We start from the raw sequence: 21,214 nt of genomic DNA, 5'->3' as shown, positions 1-21,214 counted from the left end.
GGAGCGTTACAATATGCGTAGGAAATGTCCAAATGTAGCAGACCCGTCTTATAGGTCATAGTGTTTTCATCAACATTTTAGCTATGTACATTCTAATTCATCTTTCATTTCAATTTTAAAAAACAACATTCAGGTAGAACGAAATAAAGACCACCACGCAGAAAACAACAACACGATAAATAAATAAAACGACTAAACACATCAACATATCTAGGAGATTACAACCATCAAGACAATATCGGCTGGTCCAAGCATCATCTTAAGGACATCAACATCATTTTTCACCGGTTTCTAGGAACGAGTTACTCCATTTGAGTTGGACACTATAACTTGCCAATCAATTATCCTTATATGCTTACCGTAAGAATGTTTTCGTCTAACCAGCAAATCAAGTGCCTCTGAAAATGCTTGAAGTTCTACGTGTTCCAAAGTTTGATCTTCATTGGAGGCTTTGTTGGCTAAAAAAACTAGAGCGTCTCTTTTGATAACTGAAAAACCTGGAAGGGTGACTGAAGACATATTTAAGAATGAAAAGAATATATTAGTTGTAAGTGATGTGAGTATCAAATGAGCAAACAATCCTATTTATAGATAACAAAAAGTTAATAAAATATTAATTTGCTCGCCCAATGAATGGTCGAGCATGCCTAAAAACGTGGCCACCTTAAACACTTTTTTCAACTACTCGACCACACAATGACCGAACATCTACGTGCAAATAATAAAATAATATTAATTATTTAATATTATATTAATTAAATATTCAAACAATAAGACAATTAAAACTATTAATTAAATTATTAAATTAATATATTATATTAAAATATTAATTATTATAATTATTGAATATTATTAATATTTTAAACAAAATTATATAAATAAAATTTTAATTTCTCAACATCAACAATTTTTAATTTCTCAACATCAACTATTAAAATATTCAAACAATAATACAATTAAAACTATTAATTAAATTATTAAATTAATATATTATATTAAAATAAACAATTAATATAATTATTGAATACTATTAATATTTTTTCTAATTGTCATCAATTTGTCAAAAAAATTAAATCAATAAAATATATTTTTTTAAATAGAATTTTTTATTATTCTTATAAATAGAAATATTATTATGTTTTTTATAATAATAATTATTTTCTATAATAATTATTTTAATATGATTCTTAACTGAGACATTATTATAGTTAATATTATTTCCACTTTATTTTAATATTTTTATTATTTACTTTAATTATTATTATTTTTATAATAATTTTTTTATTATTCTTATAAATACAAATATTATTATTAATTATTATAATTATTATTATTTTCTGTAATAATTATTTTCTTGAGTAATATATATATTTTTATAATAATTATTTTCTTAACTAAAACTATATATGCATATTTTAATATTGTTAAATATTTTTTAACATAATATTTTAATATTATTTAAGATTATATTAATATTTTTTTTTACTAAAATTATTATTTTTTCTTAAAATAAATAATGATAGAGTGGAATGATAAATTATATTTTCAATCTAATCTATTAATTTTCATGAGAATGTGTTAAAATAAATTATATTTTTAATTTAATCTATTAATTTTCATAAATTTAAAATTAATGATAGATATTAATAAATTATTAATTGTATGAAATCAAAATAATTAATATTTATATTTTTAACCATTTGGATCTGCAACTCCGAAAATTCCCTAAACTTAAATTATGAGGTTTATTCAGAGATACACATCCGAATACACTTGATCTTAAAAAAATCGAAGATGCATCTCCGAATAAACCTCTAAAAAATAAATTGTGGTGCGTACGGAGATGCATCTCCAAATTCAGGGGTTAAAAAAAGAATTTTGCCAGGGGTCCATACAGAAATTCCCTTCTAAAAAAAAGTGATGCATTCGCCCAAATCCTAGTACAACCTCGCCTGAATGGGCTTGGTCCACCAAGACTCTTTCTAGTCATCTAGTAGATGTGGGAGATGATGTGTCCTTTCACAATGGACCAGGAGAATGGGTCAAAGGAGGAATAACTCATTCTTCTCCATCATCTAGTAGTGGGTAAAGTAACTTTCCTTAACCCTAGACCTAGGAGTGGAAATAGGCTAGGCTAGACTAGACTTTAGAAGGCCTGAGTATGGCCAACGATAAACTTAAAAGACCTAAGTGTGGCCTATGGCCTATCATAGACTCAGTTTTTTGATCTGATCTGACCTTTTTGAAAGTCTGGCCTGGCCTGAAAGCCTATATAAAAGCATATATCTCATTAAAGTTTTCATTTAATCCATATTACTTAAGAAGCCTAATAGGTTGGCCTATATATGCATATATAAGCCGACATATTTAGCCTTTGTTCTAATATATATGAATACATAGGCTAACCTATTTAGCATTTTTTTCTAATATATATGCATACATGGGCCAACCTATTTAGCATATCTCTAATACATATGGAAATATAGGCCAACATATAAGGTTTTATAAGCTTTTTTAATTGTCTAAGTCTGGCCTATTTAATAAAGTAGGCTTTTAAAAAAGCCTAAGTCTGGCCTCTTTATTTAATAGGCCTGACTTGGTCTGGCCTTAAGTAGGCTAGGCTTTAGGCCCTTGTAGACCAGCCTGACTTATTCTCATCCCTAGCCTAAGAGCCTATATAAATACCTCATTCCAAAGATGAAAGGAGAGAAATTTTTATACCCTAAGTATACACGGATAACCAGGGTCAACTCAAACATTTTAGTGGTCCAGTTCTCGTTTTAAAAACAAGGCCTCTAATAAAATTAGAAATACAAAAATAAAAAAAATACAGCTCTTAGTAAAATATTTTAATATTTATCAAATTTAATTTTTATTCACTAATTATTTCTTTGTGTAGTGGTAAAGTAAGACTTGTTAAGACTTTGTTCTGTGTTTGATTCTTTGAAATGATTTTTTTTAAATAATATTCATGTTCGAACCAAGGATCTTTTCACTGTAAAACTAAGCTCTATCTAGATTCTTTTTATGAGGCCATGTGTGGTGGCTCACTGTGCACACCCACGGGACCGCCCCTGCGCATAACATAGCTCTCTTCTCAGATGAGCTTGCTCTTTCCATAGTCGAAAACCACCACTAAATGGGATCTCTCACGACCGTGAGCAAGTCCTAACTTCTATTAATTACAAAGGTCTCTGGTTATCCCTTACCCACATAGTAATACCACACACATCTGTACTTTTTGACAAGTATAGTGGCACCCAGTGTGAGGCCCGATAAAACTGATCTAGGCTTCAAAATAAATCTTTGTAACCGCTACTATCAACGACTATAATGATAATGCTAATACCGACAGCCATGGGTGGCGATGATGAAAAAGATGACGAGGAAAATGAGATGCTAATGTCGACAGCCATTGGCGGCGATGATGAAAAAGATGACAGGAAAAATGAGGATGATCCCAAAAAGAGGCTGGTGCTCTCTCCGAACCATACTCTTGGTAAAAGAGGTATGGAAATATTTGACATGCACTCACCATCACTAAAATGGTAAAATTAGCTAAACTAGATGTATATATGCAAAGCTTATGGGTTTTTGTTTTTCCAAGTTATTAGAAAATCCAAGATGATGAATTGGGACCTGTTAATGCCGTCCCTTCCATGTACGATATTTATTACACATAGCCGAGTCAAATAGATTATGTTCATTGTGAAGTGAGTGATTTAGAGCTGACATTCTTTATTTATCTTCTATGAAGTTCAATATCTTTGTTAATCTAGTCGATGGATATTGTGCGCCGTTGTGCACATTAGGGGCAAATCTAATGATTTTATAACCGATGTTGGCATTAGGGTGCAGACGCGATTTTATTTCATAGATCATTCTCTTATATGATTTATAGAACTCATATAGGAAATCGAAATATTTCTAATTGCCAACGAAGATTTGAGTAGGCGCAGTTTGAAGATTTGAGTAGGCGCAGTTTGTTGTCACACTGCCACGCATCTCCTCTTTGATTAGTGTTTGGGATGACAATTGGATCCATTAAGCTAAAATTTATCCAATCCATTACCCAAAAAATCCATCCAATCCATCCACTAAATAAAAAATAAGTTAATGAATGGATTAAATCCATCCATTTATATACATGGATGGATCCAATCCATCAAACACATTTTGATAATTCAATGGATTATTTTTATTTTATACTTTAAATGATTTAAATTATTTACGAGTTTCTTCAGAAAATTGAAAAATCGAGTTTTTTTCCGAAAAAATCGTGTTTTTACGAAAAACGAAAAAATCCAGTTTTTTCGAATTAACGAAAAATCGTGTTTTTTCAGAAAAACGAAAAAATCGTGTTTTTCCGAAAAACGAAAAAAATCAGGTTTTTCCGAAAAAATAATAAAGTCGAGTTTTTTTCAGGAAAAAGGAAAAAGTCGAGTTTTTTCCGGAAAAACGAAAAAATCGTGTTTTTTCGAAAAACGAAAAAAATCAGGTTTTTCCGAAAAAACAATAAAGTTGGGTTTTTTTTTCCAGAAAAACGAAAAAAATCGAGTTTTTTTTCGGAAAAACGAAAAGGTCGAGTTTTTTTTGGGGAAAACGAAAAAAATCGAGTCTTTTTGGGAAAATGAAAAAATCGAGTTTTTTTCTCAGAAAAATGAAAAAAGTCAAGTTTTTTTTCGGAAAAACAAAAAAAGTCAAGTTTTTTTTGGGAAAACGAAAAAATTGAGTCTTTTTCAGAAAAACGAAAAAAATCGAGTTTTTTTTAGAAAAACAAAAAAATTGAGTTTTTTCAAAAAAATGAAAAATCGAGTTTTTTTCGGAAAAAACGAAAAAATCGAGTTTTTTTTTCGGAAAAACGAGAATTCAATTTTTTTCGGAAGAATGAAAAATCAATTATTTTTCAGAAAAACGAAAAAACTATTTTAAAATACGTAAATTATTATTTTTATGAAATTTTTAAAAAAATAAAATATTTTTAATTATCTTTTGGATGGATGGATATCCATCCATTAGAAATTTGTTAATGGATGGATTGGATGAATTTTATTCCTTAATGGATGAATTGGATTGAATTTTTATTTAGAGAGTTTAATGGATTGTAATGGATTAATGGATTGGTTTCATCCATCCATTAAGGATCCAATCCATATCCATCCAATCCATCCATTTTGCCACCCCTAATTAGGGTATAGAAGGGACGACAGTATTAGTGTTAATTCAACTCTTCTTCCCGAGTTCGAGTCGCTGAGCTTGAACTCCCTCATTTCTCAACAATGAACATGCAGTTTTATGTGTGTTGTTGTGAGCGTTTTTCTTGGGTTTAACTTGAACTCAGGGATTTTGTATATCTAGTTTAGCTTATTTTCCAAAAAAAAAACTTGTTTGAATGAACTAATATATAATCAATTGCCTAAGAGATAAGGTGCTCTTATAAAGTTGCATCAGAAGATTTTTCGGTGGAGCTAAACATTAAGGTAAGAATATTTTCCTAATGTTGTGATTGTTACAAAGGATATAAACCACTGGTGTAATTTGATTTGCTATGGTTAATCGAAAAACCAAGAGAAAGTCCGCAAGTATTATGCATCATCACTTCTGTTGATGTATATCATTGGTTCCACAATAAATGTACTTCTTGGAAAAGACTCTACAAGTATTAGGCCATATGTTTTGTATATTTAATATAAAAATCCATAGAAAATGTTTATCATGAAGAACTCATACCACAAGCCATCACGCAAATTTCTATGTCTGGTATCATCAGTCAAGACTAAACATATCATCCTGTCTTAAGGACTAAGAGTCCCATCAAACATGCTTATCTCAAATGTCTCGCCTGAGTAATTTGAAGTTTTTTTTGGGCGGAATCTAACTTAAAGTTTAGCCTAAAGGACGCGACTGAAGTCTAAATCGAGAGACTTTAAAGTCTTGTCTAAGAGCTTGATAGAAGTCCTACCCCAGGATACTCGATACGTCGCCTAAGAGATTTGGAGTCTCACCAATCGAGGCCCAACCTATAATCTCGCATGAGAGACTAAGAGTCCTATCAAATAGCCTGATCCGAAACGTTCCGTCTGAGTAACTTATTTTTTATTTAAATAATATATTTTTTAAATTACTTAAATGGTTAAAACTATTTTTTAATTTAAGTTTTGTCAACTGACTTGTTTATAATATGTGGTTCAGTTTATTATTTATTTAAATGTTAAAGTTATTTATGGTTATTTAGTTTGAGTATACGGTCTAATTAACCATATTTTTGCGCACTCCTAATTTAATTATTGTTTTTGTCTTTCTATTTTATTTTATTGATGAAATTAGTTTTGTTATTTCAAATTCAAACAATTTTGATTCTCCAACATTTTATACCATTAAAATTAATGAGTTGTTCATTTTCTAATAATGTGTCAATTATATTACGGATTTGTCACCGATTATAAAAATTCGTATATAATATGATGATTTGTCATATTTCACAAATAACAAGATGGTTAGCTCATTCATTCATTCATGAGTTCACTATCATCAAGACCTTCAATGTCAAGTTGCATCCGCCAAAGACTTCAAAAATTATTGAAATTATTTGGAAGCACCATGCAGATGGTTGGTTGAAGTGCAACATAGAAGGCTTCTTCTCCACTGATCAGGCTTTGTGTGGTGGTTTGTTCAGAAACTTTTTGGGTAATTTTACTTTCGGCTTTGCAAAAAAGTTTGATTGGTTTTCCTTAATTTATGCTGAGTTTTTTGGGTTATCAAAATCATTGATTTTGCTTATCATTTCGGCTAGAATAATCTTTGCCTAGAAAATGACTCTTCTTTTGTGTTATTGGTTGCCCATGATCCTAAGTTTATCCCTTGGAATATTAAATCATTTGGCTTAATTATTTAGTAAAAATTAGGTATTTTAGATTTTATTTATCTCATATATACAAACAAGAAAATCAATGTGCATATTTGTTAGTATTTTTGGCTATCAATTTTATTTCGCCTTTGTCTTGAGATAAGCCTCCAGAAGCCTAAATTCCTTTAGTTGTTCACAACAAATTGTGGCTTCCTCCTTATCATTTTGTTAATCTCTAAGAAAATTTTGATCTAATATCTCTTTTTTCATTTCTTTTTTCTTCTTTGAATATATGATTCTTTTTTATAAAAAAAAAACTAATAATAAACTCGTGCATACGCATGGGTTTTGGTCTGGTACACACATTTGTTTACATAATATATTTATTTTAAATAGAAGATTAAAAAAAAACATTTAGATCAATAATAGATTTTTTCGTATATAAAATATTTAAATCAATAATAAGTTTTTTCCCGTATACCATTTTTGGATCATAAATATCATCTTTCGTATATAAAAATATTTAGATCAATAATAAATTTTTTCCCGTATATAAATATTATTTTTGTTTAGATATCTTTTACAAAAAAATATATAGATTAATAGTAAAGTTTCGTATATACAAATATTTAGATCAATAATAGATTTTTTTTCTTCCAATATACCATTTTTGAATCAAAATTTTTTGGATCATAAATATCATTTTTCATATATAAAAATATTTAGAATAATAATAGATTTTTTTTCCCGTATACCATTTTTGAATCAAAATTTTTTGGATTATAAATATAGACTTTTTCCCATATACAAATATTATTTATGTTTATGTATTGTTTACAAAAATATCTGGATCAATAGTAAAGTTTCGTATATTAAAATATTTAGATCAATAAAACCTGCACATATAAACAACATCAAACAACAACATCTTTTTCAAATAACACCAAAGAACTGTCTCTGAATCCATCAAATACAAAACATATTAACAGGGCAAATCAGAAGAAGAAAAAAAAAGATAAAGTTGAAACCAATCATGTTTCGCAATAATAACCAAATGTTGAGATTTTTAGTATCAAAATGAAGAAAAAAATAAATAAATGAGGATGAAGAGGAAGAACATAACAGATCAGAAGCAGGTTGGTGTGAAGGTTTAAAACATCACCTTCACGAATCCGACACCGCCACAGGAGTAGCCTTTCCTCCTCATATCCACATTTATGTTTTGATTCTGAAATAGAGAAAAGAAAGAAGAACATTGAGTTTTGAAATGATATAAGCTAAAGGAATAGATTAGTTTTGAAATGAGAAATTTGAGTTTCATAAGTAGACGGTGGAAGAAGATGAAAACCGAAGGTTGTGTGAAAAAATGAGGAATGTGAAGAGAGATGAGGGTTAAGGTGAGAGAGAAGTGAGGTTGAGTGTGTTTCAAAAATCATCCCTATGTGATCAGAACTTTGCAGACTTGGGGAAGCATTAGTACTGTTCACCGAAAAAGTAGGTATAAATTCAAATATTATACTTCATCAGTTACCACTTGGTTGTACTTCAATTATTAAAACAAATGGAATTTGCTATTTGTACACAAATGAAAGTAACTATGTTTGAGATAGAACCAATTGTACAATTTGATTGCAAAAAGTAAAATTTGAACACAAAATGTCCCTAAATTGATGAGGTGGAGGACAAAGACAAAAGATTGTTTTGGTGTTTTTCATTACAACTAATTGGTTCGAAACCCGCTAGATACAAATTGCTTATTAAAAAAAATGATATAATAATAATAATAATAATGAACTTAAATAAAATATCAAAACAATTATTTTATTACTTTGGAGTGGTTGGAGTAACTCAATCTATAGGTATATGTTAATTGAGTCAAACGAATGTAAACTATTCATCTATGTTTATTTGTATTTAAGTTTATGTTTGAATATAACATGTAGTTGGTGTTTATAAATTAACAATTTAAAAAAAAAAATACAATGATATCAAAACTGTAATTAAGACTTTGTGTCAATTGATTAATTCTGTAAGTTGTTTTATGATGAAAGAATTAGTAAACTCATTGTTTGGATTTACAAAGATCAATGACACCCATGTTGGACAGAACTAATGTATTTAGCACAAATTTCTCTATTTCTAATTTGTGCAGTTCATGTACGTTTAACCCCAGGCTCCTGTTAACTTAATATCATTACAAGTTTGCAGAACAATTTTTCCTATAAACAAAATATTACATACCTCTCGACACAGGCTCTGGATTACTAAGGCCCCTTTCCTCTAGGAACCAGAGTGCGAAACCCAAAAAATATTACTACATTTTTTATGCGATAGAAAAAGTATAATATCTGAGTGAATAATGTTCATGTAGAAGAGTTAGATCATTCTTCCTCAAACAAGCCAACAGCTCTGACCACGCAAGTAGAAGCTGCTACAATCAAGGCAGTGAAGATTGGAGGAACAATTAAATCAATCTTAGACTTGACAAACAAATGAGAAGGAAAACATAGAATCTCTCCAGGAACATCCAATGGCATTCTAAGGAACCCATCGTTTTCACACTTCTGAGAGAACACAGAAGAAGGAGAAATCGTTGAAACAAACGTAACCTGCGGTGAGATTGACGCCACTGCCACTGTTATGGTTAAGAGTGTTACCCAAGTGGTTGCATAGGTGAGTATTGGCCATGGTGTCGTCAAGTGTATGCGGAACAAGTTAGAGAGCCAAAGAGACATTTCTGAGGAGATGGATGAAATTGTTAGTTGTTTGTTGGTGTTTCTTGGGTGGGTACTTATGTTTTTAAAAACTGGTGTGAAACTACCTAATCTAACAACTACTTTTTGAATTTTGAGGATGTTGGTATGAAACGTGTTTTAAAAATCGGACCGGACATCAAACCGGTCAGGGTATTAGGTCACTAGTTTATTGGTCGAGCCACTGGGTCACTGGTCAAACCACATGACTAAACCGGATTAAACCGGATAACTCAGTTGAACATACCGGTCGTTATAACAAAATTATATAGGTATAAAACATGTCGAACATGATAATTTAGTCTCTACAAAATATAACCGGAAATTTTTTAAAAAAAAATATCATATCCTAAATAAATTCACAAGTTAATAATGGGTGGTAGAGGGTTTAGTAATGAAATCGGTGGAGAATGGCGAATTCAAAGGTATCGATATCAAGGGGGAGTGTGCGGTGGATATTCTTCAATTCGCGGATGATACGCTTTTAATGGGTGAGGGATCGTGGAGGCATGTGTGGGCAATTAAGGCGGTGCTTAGGGCGTTTGAGATTGTTTCGGGGCTTGGCATAAACTATCACAAGAGTAATTGATTGGCTATAATGTTAGTAAGAATTTTTTGGATGCGGCATCTTATGTTCTTTCTTGCAAAGTGGAAGAAGGGATCTTTTCTTTTCTTGGTATTGTCGTTGGGTTCAATCCGAGGAAGATAGTGACTTGGTCACCTCTAGTGACTAAGTTGAAGAAGCGTCTTTTGTGTTGGAAGAATCGTTTTCTTAGTTTGGGTGGTAGAATAACTCTTTTGAAGTCGGTTCTTAGCTCTCTCTCTATTTTTACGATGTCTTTTTACAAAATGCCGGCAACGGTGGCAAAGGAAATTTCGAGAATTCAAGGGAATTTCTTGTGGGGAGGAGGGATGGATGAGAAAAAGAGGATTCATTGGATTAGTTGGAAGAGTGTTTATTTACCGGTGGATAAAGGGGGTCTTGGCATTAAAAATATCAAGGACTTTAATTTGGCGCTTCTAAATAAATGGAGATGGAGAATTATTAAAGGAGAGGATGGCCTTTGGTATAAATTGTTGAAAGCACGTTATGGAGACGTAACTATGAAGGCTTTTAGTGGAGGTAAGTTTCCTTATTCTACTCCTTCTTCTTCATCTTTCTCTTCTCTTGTTGCTTCCTTTTGGTGGAGGGATTTGATGGTTATTGGTAATTTTGGGAAGGGTGAGATTGGTGATCCGATGGAGTCTTTTGTTCGCTTCGAAATGGGGAATGGGTTTTCTACTCCGTTTTGGGAAGCTATGTGGTTAGAGTCGTTTTGTTTAAAGGATAAATTCCCGAATTTATATGCGTCTTCTAGGTTGAAGGAAGTGGCGGTGGCGGGAATGGGTGGTTGGGAGAATGGGGTTTGGAAGTGGGGGAATTTTGGGTTAAATCCGTTGGTGATTGCCGAGCATAACCTTGAGTCGGAAATGGATTTTTTGGGTACTTTGGTGGAGGGCCGCGGGCCTTGCAATCTTGAAGGCGATGGGGCGGTTTGGAGAGCCGAAGCGGACGGTGTTTTCACGGTGGCTTCTTGTTACAAATTTTATGCCGGATCTCGAATTCCTTTCGGTCCTTTTAACAAATGTGATGGGGCTTTGAACTTGATTTGGAAAACGGAGGTTCCGTTCAAAGTTAAGGCGTTTGGTTGGAGACTCTTTGTGAATAGGCTTCCAACTAAAGATTTACTCATACATAGAGGTATTTCTTTTACGGTAGAAAATTCAAAGTGTGTTTTTTGTGGTGTCGATCCGGAAAGTCGGAATCATTCCTTCTTTACTTGCTCTTCGGTTAGGGTGGTTTGGTGTGCGGTGGCTAGGTGGATTGGTAAACCGTTTGGAGGGTGGAGGAAGATTGTTTGAGTGGCTTTATGGATTGGTTATCTTATTGTAAAAAAAAGAAAGTTAAAGAACGTAAATTAGGAGTAGTTTGGTTAGCAACTTTATGGTCCCTATGGCTTTGTAGAAATGGGGTGTGCTTTAGGAACGAAGTGTGGAATGCGAATAATTCGATTTGGAGCATCAAGTTTTTGTTGTGGAAGTGGGCTTTTATAGGAGATATTACACATCCCATTTGTAGTTTTTACGAATTTAACAAAGATCCTTTGTTATTTATTTCGTAGTGCTAATTGGTTTGTAATTTCTCGTTTTTTTTTTGGCGGGGTTATCTCCCCCTTTTTTGATATAATCAGGTGTTGAGAACCCTTAGTTCTCTTATTAATACAACTTGCTTACTCAAAAAAAAAAAATTTAAATACAAATTTTAAACATAAGTATCACACCTAATAAAATAGTACAAAATTACAAAGTATATATTTGCAAACAAAATTTAATCGCAAAATAATCTAATTGAATAAATTATAATAAAGTAACTTCATTGTCTACTAAATTTAATTTCAAAGAAGAAAAAATTATTCAATGTTGGTATCTCCTTCTTCAATATCAAAATCATCTGCAACAAAATTAACCGCATCCGAAAATCTTTATTTTTATTTATATTTTATTTTTTTATTTTTTATTTTCTATTTTTTATTAAAATAATTAAAATGATGTTGTTTCAAGTTTTTAAAATAAAAAAATTATAAATGCATTTAAACCACCGGTTCTGAAAAACCGCCGGTTTTTCTTGTTTTACCGGTTCACACCGGTTCAATATTATATCCGATCCAACAATCAAACTAGACCGATTACCTGACCGGTTCCGGTTCGACCGGTCCGGTCCGGTTTTTAAAACATTTGTATGAAAAAATGGTTTATAAAGGACTAATGATTTGAATGTCATATTGATGGTTTTGTTGACCAAGTTTTGTGGTGTGATTTTTATGGTGGGTTTGGTTTAACTATTTTGTTAAATGAATTTTGAAAGTAAGAAGAAATGTATAACTACCATCGAAGTTAATTAACATACTATAGGTAAATATTAAATAATTAATAATTAATATTTGGTTTAGCTATTTTGTTAAAAAATTCTTTTTTTAGCCTTCAAGTAAACCCTATAGGTAAATATTAAATAATTAATTAAATTATTAACTAATCATTTGGTTCACTAATAACTTAAATTATTAACTAATCATTTGGTTAGAAAGATATTCTCTCTATTTCTATTTCTATTTATAAGTAAATTTTGATTTTTTATATTCATTGAATAAATAATGTATTTGAACCATATGTAAGTTAGATACATTAATTATTTAATGAATCTAAAAAGTTAAAATTGACTTAGAGTACTCTCTAACACGAAATGGACTCTATCATTTTGTTTCTCTCCTGAAATCTCCACCATTGATATTTTTTCAATATTATTTTATTACTCCCTCCGTCCCAAAATAAGTGTCACATTTACTTTTTAGGTTCATTGAATATTTAATGTATCTAGTCTGTATAGAGACCAGATACATTAAATATTCAATGAATCTAAAAAGTAAATGTGACACTTATTTTGGGACAGAGGGAGTATTTTTATTTTCTTTCTTTAAATTGTTTTAGTTGTTGGATAAGAGGATCCGTGCGCCTCTAACACACACTCCAACATTATCTTTTGTTGGATGAAATTTATATGGATTCCACCAAAATATGCAGGTCTCTTACAAATTGGGCATGTCTCATATGAAATGAAATTAATCCATTAGAAGAAGGTGTGTTGAAATATGTGTATTAAAGTGTTTTTTTTTTATCACCATTTAGTTTAATCCGATTCGGAGGTCAGTTCTGATATCAAGTCATTTCAGTCTCATTTTGATCACAGTTGTACGTGATTCTTCCTATCAAATTCAGTCTCAATCACTACTGAAAATTAATGTATTAAAGTGTGTTTTGTCAACATCCCTTTTAGTGAGAAATCTCACTAAACTACTCGCATAATTTATTTTTTTGAATTAAATGAAACAATAACATTGATGATGTAAAAATTATTGATTTTATTTACACGAGATAGAAACAAATATTTTTGTTTAGAAATTAATTTGTTTATGTCATTTTTGCGAGATTTAAAATGACTCGTCATTCCAAGGAAAAATGTAAACCACCCACCAAGATGATGGAAAAAAAATTTGATGTGAAAAAAAAGAAGAAAAAGTAATTTCCACTAAGACAAAGGAATCAGAAAAAAATAAATGTGAAAAAATATACTTAAATAAAATAGAAGAAAAAAAATTATTTGGAGTGATAATTTAGAGCCAAAAATTTATCATAAACCACAGGGCCGGCCCTAGGGGTAGGCCCTAAGGCTACCGCCTAGGGCCTCAAAATTTTAATTTATATTTCTATGGTTTTAATAATTTTATTTTAAAGTAATTTTTAAAATTGATTTATATATCTATTTAATAATAACACCAATCTAAAATATACATTACTAATAACTATTTGCAATGTGTATTCTTTAATTTGTTAATTTAAAAAATTAAATGTATAGATAGTAAAATTTTGAATTCTTTGAGAGGAGAATTAATATCTAAATTTTTTTTTAAGAACTTAGTATTGTTTTTCAATTATGATTTTTTATTAAATAATGAGAAGAGTATTTAGATGAATTAAGTTTACTATTAGTTAAAAATAAAATGTTAAATAAAATTAATTATAAAAATTTAATGCTTTCACATCCTAAAAAATATTAAATATATTAATTTTAGAAAAAAATTAACATATTAAAAAATTAATTTTAAATGTTGTCTTAAGCCTCGAAATGTGTTGGGCCGGTCCTGATAAACCACCCACCACCGTAGGGAAAATAAAATTGAGACTTGTGATTAACTTGTGACAAGTTGAATGTGATTTTAAATGTCACATCCATAAAGTTATAATATACTCCCTCTATTCTTTTTTAATTGTCACATTTTGACTTTTTAAATATACTAAGAAAATTAATAATGGTTGTTACTTTTTAAGCTATAATTTTTCTTTTGTCTATAATACCCTTAAGTTTTAATCATTTCAATATACTTTTTTCTCTCTCTCGTAATAATTAGTTAGGGGCGATTTTGACAAAACTATAATGATTACTATATTAAAATTTGAAAGTGACAATTAAATTGAAACAAATTTTTTTCACAAATGTGACACTTATAAACGAACGGATGGAGTAGTTATTTTGTAAAGCATTTCTGAAGGGTTTAAAATCAGGAGCGAAGATTTACCAGTGTATCATCTCCAACATGCTGATAAAATGGTGTTAGTGGGGGTTCCGTCAATTGATAACCTTTTCTAAGCTTGCATTGGGCCTCGAAGTGAATTTTTCCTAGAGCTGTCTTTTTAGAGTTAATGTGGATAATCCTTATATTTGGTTTCGATTTAGGAGTACTTGCATTATGAATCCGATAAAAAAAAGGATTTAGGATCCTTTGGTTCAACTATTCACTAAGTGATTAACTTCCTGTAAGAGTAAATTTGTGAGTCTCTGAGGGAGGATGGTCTTGTGGAATTTGATGTTGAACTATATTTCAGTGTTCTTTTTGTCTTTTAAGAATATGCCAATTTTTGTCTGGCAGAAGTTGGCTGGTATACAAAGGTGTTTTCTATGGAGATTTCAAAGGAGTTGATAAGGTTGTTTGGGTTAAGTAGACAAATGCATAAAGCCGAAAAGCAAGTTTTTTAGGTGTTAGGGATCTTAGGCTTGTTAACCTCACTCTGTTAAGCAAGTATAGGTTGAGGATTCTTTTGGATGTGTCTTTGTTATGGAGAGATATTTCCTATGAAAGGTATCGAGCACAAGGAGTAGGCACCCGTTGGATGATATTGCAGGGGCTCTTAAGAGGGTGTCTCAGTTGTGGAGAAGGGTTTTGTTTCTTGGGATTCCATCTAATATGGAATCAGATTGGTTCGCCTCTTCTTGTGTTAAGAGGCTTGAGGACAATCAAATGACCAAATTTTGGCACGATGTATGGGTTAGTAGTACATTGTTATGTTTATCCTTTGAGCGTTTATTTTTTTGTTTCTAAGAAAAAATCTTAGATGGTGAGCTCTTAGGAAGTTTGGAAGGGGGCGTTTGAGTTTAGAGGTTTAGGTGGACGTGTCCTCTCTTGATTTGGGAAAAGGAGCTTTTGGAGGAGTTACTTGGTCTCCTAGCAAGGTTGGTGAGGGTTGGTTGGGAGTAGGGTGACAAAGCGGGTTCGACCCGTCGAACATGTCCGTTTTGGTCATACTTTTTCGCGGGACGAACCAAGGACTTAGACCTCCACCCTCCCGAATATGTGTGCCCCTTCCTATTTTTTACATGTTTTTGAGGGCGCGAGCATTAACATAAATTTTTTCAATTTTTAGGCTTAAAAATTTTGATGCTCGCGAGCCCGTCCTATCGCCCCCCCCCCCCCCCCCATTCTCTTGAGGGGCATGTCAAGGTTTTAAATCCGTAACCTCAATTATGTCTGTCATGCCCAGCTCCATTTTTGCAGGCTTTTGCAGAGCGTGCCTAAATGGGTCGGACATCCTCTTTTGCCATCAAGAGAATGTTCAGATTTGGAAACTAGACTCAATATGTGGCTTTTTGGTGAAATTTTCTTATGATTATCTTGGTTCCCTGTCCGGTCAGTCGGAGAATAGGTCGGACAGGGTGCTTCAGGGGCTCGATATGATTCATAAATTTTAGTGAAGAAAAAAGACGTTCATTCAGCATCTAGAGGGAGGACATAGCCAAACAACCTACTCCGCACCATGAACCACTACACAGAAACCAAAAGAACCAAGAACAACTACCCTGACCAGATAACAAACTGACCCATAATATGCTGCCTAAATTTATGTTTGGTTATCCGGTAGAAAGCATCTGAATCAATTATGGGCCCTTAAAATCATTTATGGAGTGTTTGACATTCTCAAACAGTCTGCCGCCACCGGGCTTTTTCTAGTTCAGAATTGATTTTTTATGAAGCTATAATTCCTAGCTTCTTGAAATCATTTCTAGGAATCAATTATCGTTTTCCATCCGTTTTTCTTTTTTTCCCCTTAAATTGAACAACATCAATACTCATCATCTTTTCTTTATTTTTTTTTTACCCTTTTCGTCATTTACACAATCAAAAGCAATTTTGATAAAAATATCAAAACAACAATTTTCATACAAATCACTTTTATTGTGAATATCTCCAAATATAAATCACTTTATGTTAAACTCAATTTTAACTAAAATCAATTCTATAAATTCTTCAAAATTAATTTTTTTTTTCACCACACAACCATACAGACACTAAATTGAGTCTAAAAAATTGAAAATGAAATATGGGATGATATGAATATGCAAGTGTTTAATGGATGCAAAATTAAAATAATATGATATCAAAGAGCCGCGTTTTCATTTTCTTGAAGGAGAAAAATGCATGCAAAGAGCCACGATTGTGCACTCAAAACACTCATACAAGAAGAAAAGAGAAGGGAAGGTTTTAAGTTTTATTTTGGTGATGGATATGCAATATAAATAATGGTTGACATGTGATGGTTAATGCATGCTAAAAAAAATACAGTTGAGATCCTCATGTTTATATTTGGTATTAACCATATCTTGGTAACCAACTTTTTAAATTTCAATTCAGTTAGGTAAATGTTCCTATTAATTATCAACCAATGCAACCAATTTTTAAATTTGTCCAAGCCAGGTTTTTCATTCTTTGAGATCATTGAAGGCAAATTAAAACCAAACTGAAACCAAATAGTACTGATATGCAAGCACCAATACTTTGCCACAATTTCGCTCACTTGAAATACAAATTACCAAAACAAAAGTAGCAACTGAGTCTAACACTTAAAGTAGCAGCAATCAAAACTAGCACAGAAAATAGCAATTGACAAAACAAAAAACTAGACAGATTTGCCCATAATTACCTGCAACAGACTCTCAAGCTCCCTAAGATGATTTTCAAGGACACCTATTTCACTCTGCTGGTTACTATTAAGCAAATGTGAGGCCTTAGTAATTGCAGAATTGATCTTCTCATTTTCTTGCGAAGAGAGCTTTAGTTTCACATCCCTCTTCTCCAAAGCATTCTTCATCTTGTAAACACAGTAATCTATTGCATTCATCGCATTGGCCTTTTTTAGAAACTTTTCATCTGCAGCACGGTACTTCTCAGCATCACTGATCATATCTTTAATTTCATTGGAAGACAATCTTGTTTTTTCATTAGTTATTGTAATCTCATTTTGACTACCGGTAGATTTTTCATTAGCAGAAACAGTCAAGATTCCATTTTCATCGATAGCAAAACACACCTCTAACGGATGGCCACGAGGAGCACGTGGGAGACCAGAAAGATTAAAAGAACCAAGTAGATTGTTGTCGAAAGCTCTTGCTCTCTCACCCTCATAAACAATAATGGAGACAGAAGTTTCGTAATCGGCAGCAGTAAAATAACCTTTTGTTTTCTTGACAGGAATGTTAGTGTTCCTACTAATTACCACATCCATGATATCACCTTGGGTTGAGATACCAAGAGACAATGGTGCAACATCTTGCAGCACCAAGTTTGGAACATTTTTAAAGCCTTCACTCAACAAAGCAGCTTGCACTGCAGCACCATAAGCAACAGCCTCGTCAGGGTTAATGATCTTGCATAAATCCTTACCAGCAAAAAAATCCTGCAATAGCTGTTGTACTTTTGGAATTCTAGAGGAACCACCAACAAGTACAACATCATGTATAGCTCTCTTGTCCATCTTAGCATCAATAAGACAACTCTCAACAGTTTTCAAACACTGATTGAAAAGATCCATATTGATTTCCTCAAACTTAGCACGAGTGATTGAAGAAAAGAAGTCAATGCCCTCATATAAAGAATCCACCTCAATGGTTGTCACAACAGCAAAAGACAGTGTCCTTTTTGCTCTCTCGCAGGCAGTCCTCAACCTCCTTAAGGCTCTTGAGTTTCCAGCGATGTCGACCTTGTTTTTCTTCTTAAACTCTTGCGCAAAGTAGTTCACCATTCTATGATCAAAGTCCTCCCCTCCGAGGTGAGTGTTTCCTCCAGTAGCCTTAACATGGAATACCTTACCATTGATTGTAAGGAGAGACACATCAAAAGTCCCACCACCAAGATCAAAGATGAAAATATTTCGCTCTCCAACACATTTAGTTCTTTCGTCAAGTCCATAAGCAATAGCTGCCGCAGTTGGCTCGTTGATTATCCGCATAACATTAAGTCCAGCAATGGCACCAGCATCCATGGTGGCTTTTCTTTGAGAATCATTGAAATAAGCAGGCACAGTAATAACAGCATTCTTAACAGGCGTTTCCAAAAATGCTTCAGCAGTCTGGCGCATCTTAGTTAGTATCATAGAAGAGATTTCCTCAGCACATAGCAGTTTCTCTTGACCCTTGTACTTAACAGAAATCATTGGTTTGTCATTGACACCAGCAATGACCTTGAATGACCACAACATGTTATCATTTTGAACATCAGAGTCACTAAATTTCCTACCAATTAACCTCTTAGCATCTGTCGAAATAAAATTGATAACATATCAATGCAATGCAACAAAATAAATACATACATGAATATGAATAGAGAATATAAATATACCAAAGACGGTGTTTTCCGGGTTGGTTGCAGCCTGGTTTTTAGCAGCATCACCAATCAATCTTTGATCCTCGGTGAAAGCAACAAAAGAAGGCGTGGTTCTGTTCCCTTGTTCATTGTGGATTATCTCTGCTCTATTTTGCTGATCAAGCCACACAGCAATACAAGAATACGTGGTTCCAAGGTCTATTCCAACAGCACGTCCTTCATACTTTTTAGCCATTCTTCAGACTGAGAAAAAAATATAAACGTTCTGCTTATCTTACTCTTGACTTGTGATATTTTAACTTAAGGTTCTTTCGTTTTATATTCACTCAATATTCTAATCGTTTGATATTCACTCAATAGTACTCCAACATTAATCTTCTGTTATGGAAAACTCAAACGTCCCTACTCTACGTTGGTTTTATTGTGCTAGCTCTCGCGGTTGTAAGAATACTTGAGTGTGGCAATGTGCGTCACTTTGAATTCTCTACTTTTTCATTTTCCCATACAAACTGCTTTCAATAGGTTTATTAGCTAGGAGTAAATTGGCCTCTTAAAAAAAAAAAAACTTGGAGTAAATTGATAAATAAAAAACACTAAATTAAAATTGTAAAAACATTTTCGAGAACTCAAATGATTAATAAAAAAATATACATAAATATTTTTTTAAGTTGATTACATTCAAGATTATAATGACAATATTTCATGCATTCAGGCTAAATTTCAAGACCTAGATGGAATAGAAACTTACGGAGTTTACTATCTAAAGATCAATTAAGTGGAATGTCACAAATTCGAGCCCACTATACTATACTTGGTATCTCTGCACAACTACAAAGTGATTTAATTTAACGGAATCATTTAATCAGAGAATTTCTTTACCCACCTCCCTATGGGGTCAACCCCAACGAAATCCCCCATTTGCCCCTGCTTCGGAGATACATCTCCGAAGTAATTTTTTTTTTTAGATTTTTTTTAACTTCGGAAATGCATCTCCGAAAACACCACTTTTTTTGGTGTTTTCGGAGATGAATTTCCGAAATGCATGAAAATTCAAAAAAGGAAATATTTCGGAAGTTCATTTCCGAAAACATATCTGCATATACAATTTCCCTCCTTCACTATTTTATCATTTTTTTTCTCCAAAACTACTTCAAACCCTCTCCAAATCTCAATCAATCTCCATTCATTTTCCGTCTCAAAATCAAGTTTCAAACAGTTGATCACGTTAAAGGGAGCATAGAAAGCTACAATTTGAGGTAAACATCTCTCATTTCATCCCCTATTTCACTACATTGATTCAACAATTTTCTGCTGAAACCTGCGATGGTTCGGAAGTTCATTTCCGAAATATGTTACCTAACAAATTTTGGAAATGTACTTCCGAAATAAGCCCTGACAGTAAAAAAAACAGTTTTGGCCAATTTTGCTAATTTTTGCATATGTTAGGTATGGTGCATCCGGACAACATTGTGCACGACGACATAGTAGCTAACGTTAGTAGCGATCCAGGTATCGACGTTAAATCGATGATCGATGTGGTTGATGTTCGGCAACAATTTACAAATGATCGGAGCTTCGCTAGTCGCGAACAATTGATTGATTGGGTTCGTAACGAAGCTTGTAAACTTGGATTTGGAATTGTTATTTTAAGGTCCGACAATGGAAATAGTAGGCGGAAAGCTTTCGTTGTTTTGAATTGCGAACGGGGTGGGATTTATGTACAATCAAACTAGGTGTTAAAACACGAAGACACGGGATCGAGAAAGTGCGGGTGTCCGTTTAAGTTGCGCGCGACTCGGATGGTTGATGATTTGTGGCGTTTGAGCGTCATTTGTGGAATTCGTAATCATGCCTTGGACGCCAAGTTACACGGGCATCCAATGGCGTTTCGTTTGTCCCGCGAAGAGAAGATTGTGATTTCGGATTTATCGATAGTCAAAGTAGCGCCTCGCAACATACTTGCCAATTTGAAATGGAAAAAACCGGATAACGTTTCAAATATCAAGCAAGTTTACAATGAACGACACAATCTTAAAGTTTTGAAAATGGGCCCTCGGTCGGAAATGCAACAACTTTTGAAACTATTA

The 21,214-nt window shown here is 32.5% G+C and overlaps 1 protein-coding gene across 1 annotated transcript; it reads right to left on the bottom strand.

Moving 5' to 3' along the window:
- Nucleotides 1-17,424: 17,424 nt before the first annotated feature.
- Nucleotides 17,425-19,362, bottom strand: LOC131610072 (heat shock cognate 70 kDa protein-like). Its single transcript, XM_058881941.1, has 2 exons — nt 19,143-19,362; nt 17,425-19,058 (listed from the first exon to the last, which is right to left on the bottom strand). Exons 1-2 carry the CDS (start codon nt 19,360-19,362, stop codon nt 17,425-17,427), a joined length of 1,854 nt encoding a protein of 617 aa, XP_058737924.1.
- Between the last annotated feature and the right edge of the window lie 1,852 nt (nt 19,363-21,214).

This window comes from Vicia villosa, linkage group LG6 (assembly GCF_029867415.1).
Source record: "Vicia villosa cultivar HV-30 ecotype Madison, WI linkage group LG6, Vvil1.0, whole genome shotgun sequence".
NCBI classification, from domain to species: Eukaryota; Viridiplantae; Streptophyta; class Magnoliopsida; order Fabales; family Fabaceae; genus Vicia; species Vicia villosa.
This window is presented reverse-complemented; position numbering and strand designations above follow the sequence as displayed.

Coding starts and splice junctions, on each gene's coding strand:
- LOC131610072 (XM_058881941.1), bottom strand. CDS start 19,362: ATGGCTAAAAAGTATGAAGGACGTGCTGTTGGAATAGACCTTGGAACC. Junction 19,059..19,142: donor CCCGGAAAACACCGTCTTTG/GTATATTTATAT, acceptor TTATTTCGACAG/ATGCTAAGAGGTTAATTGGT.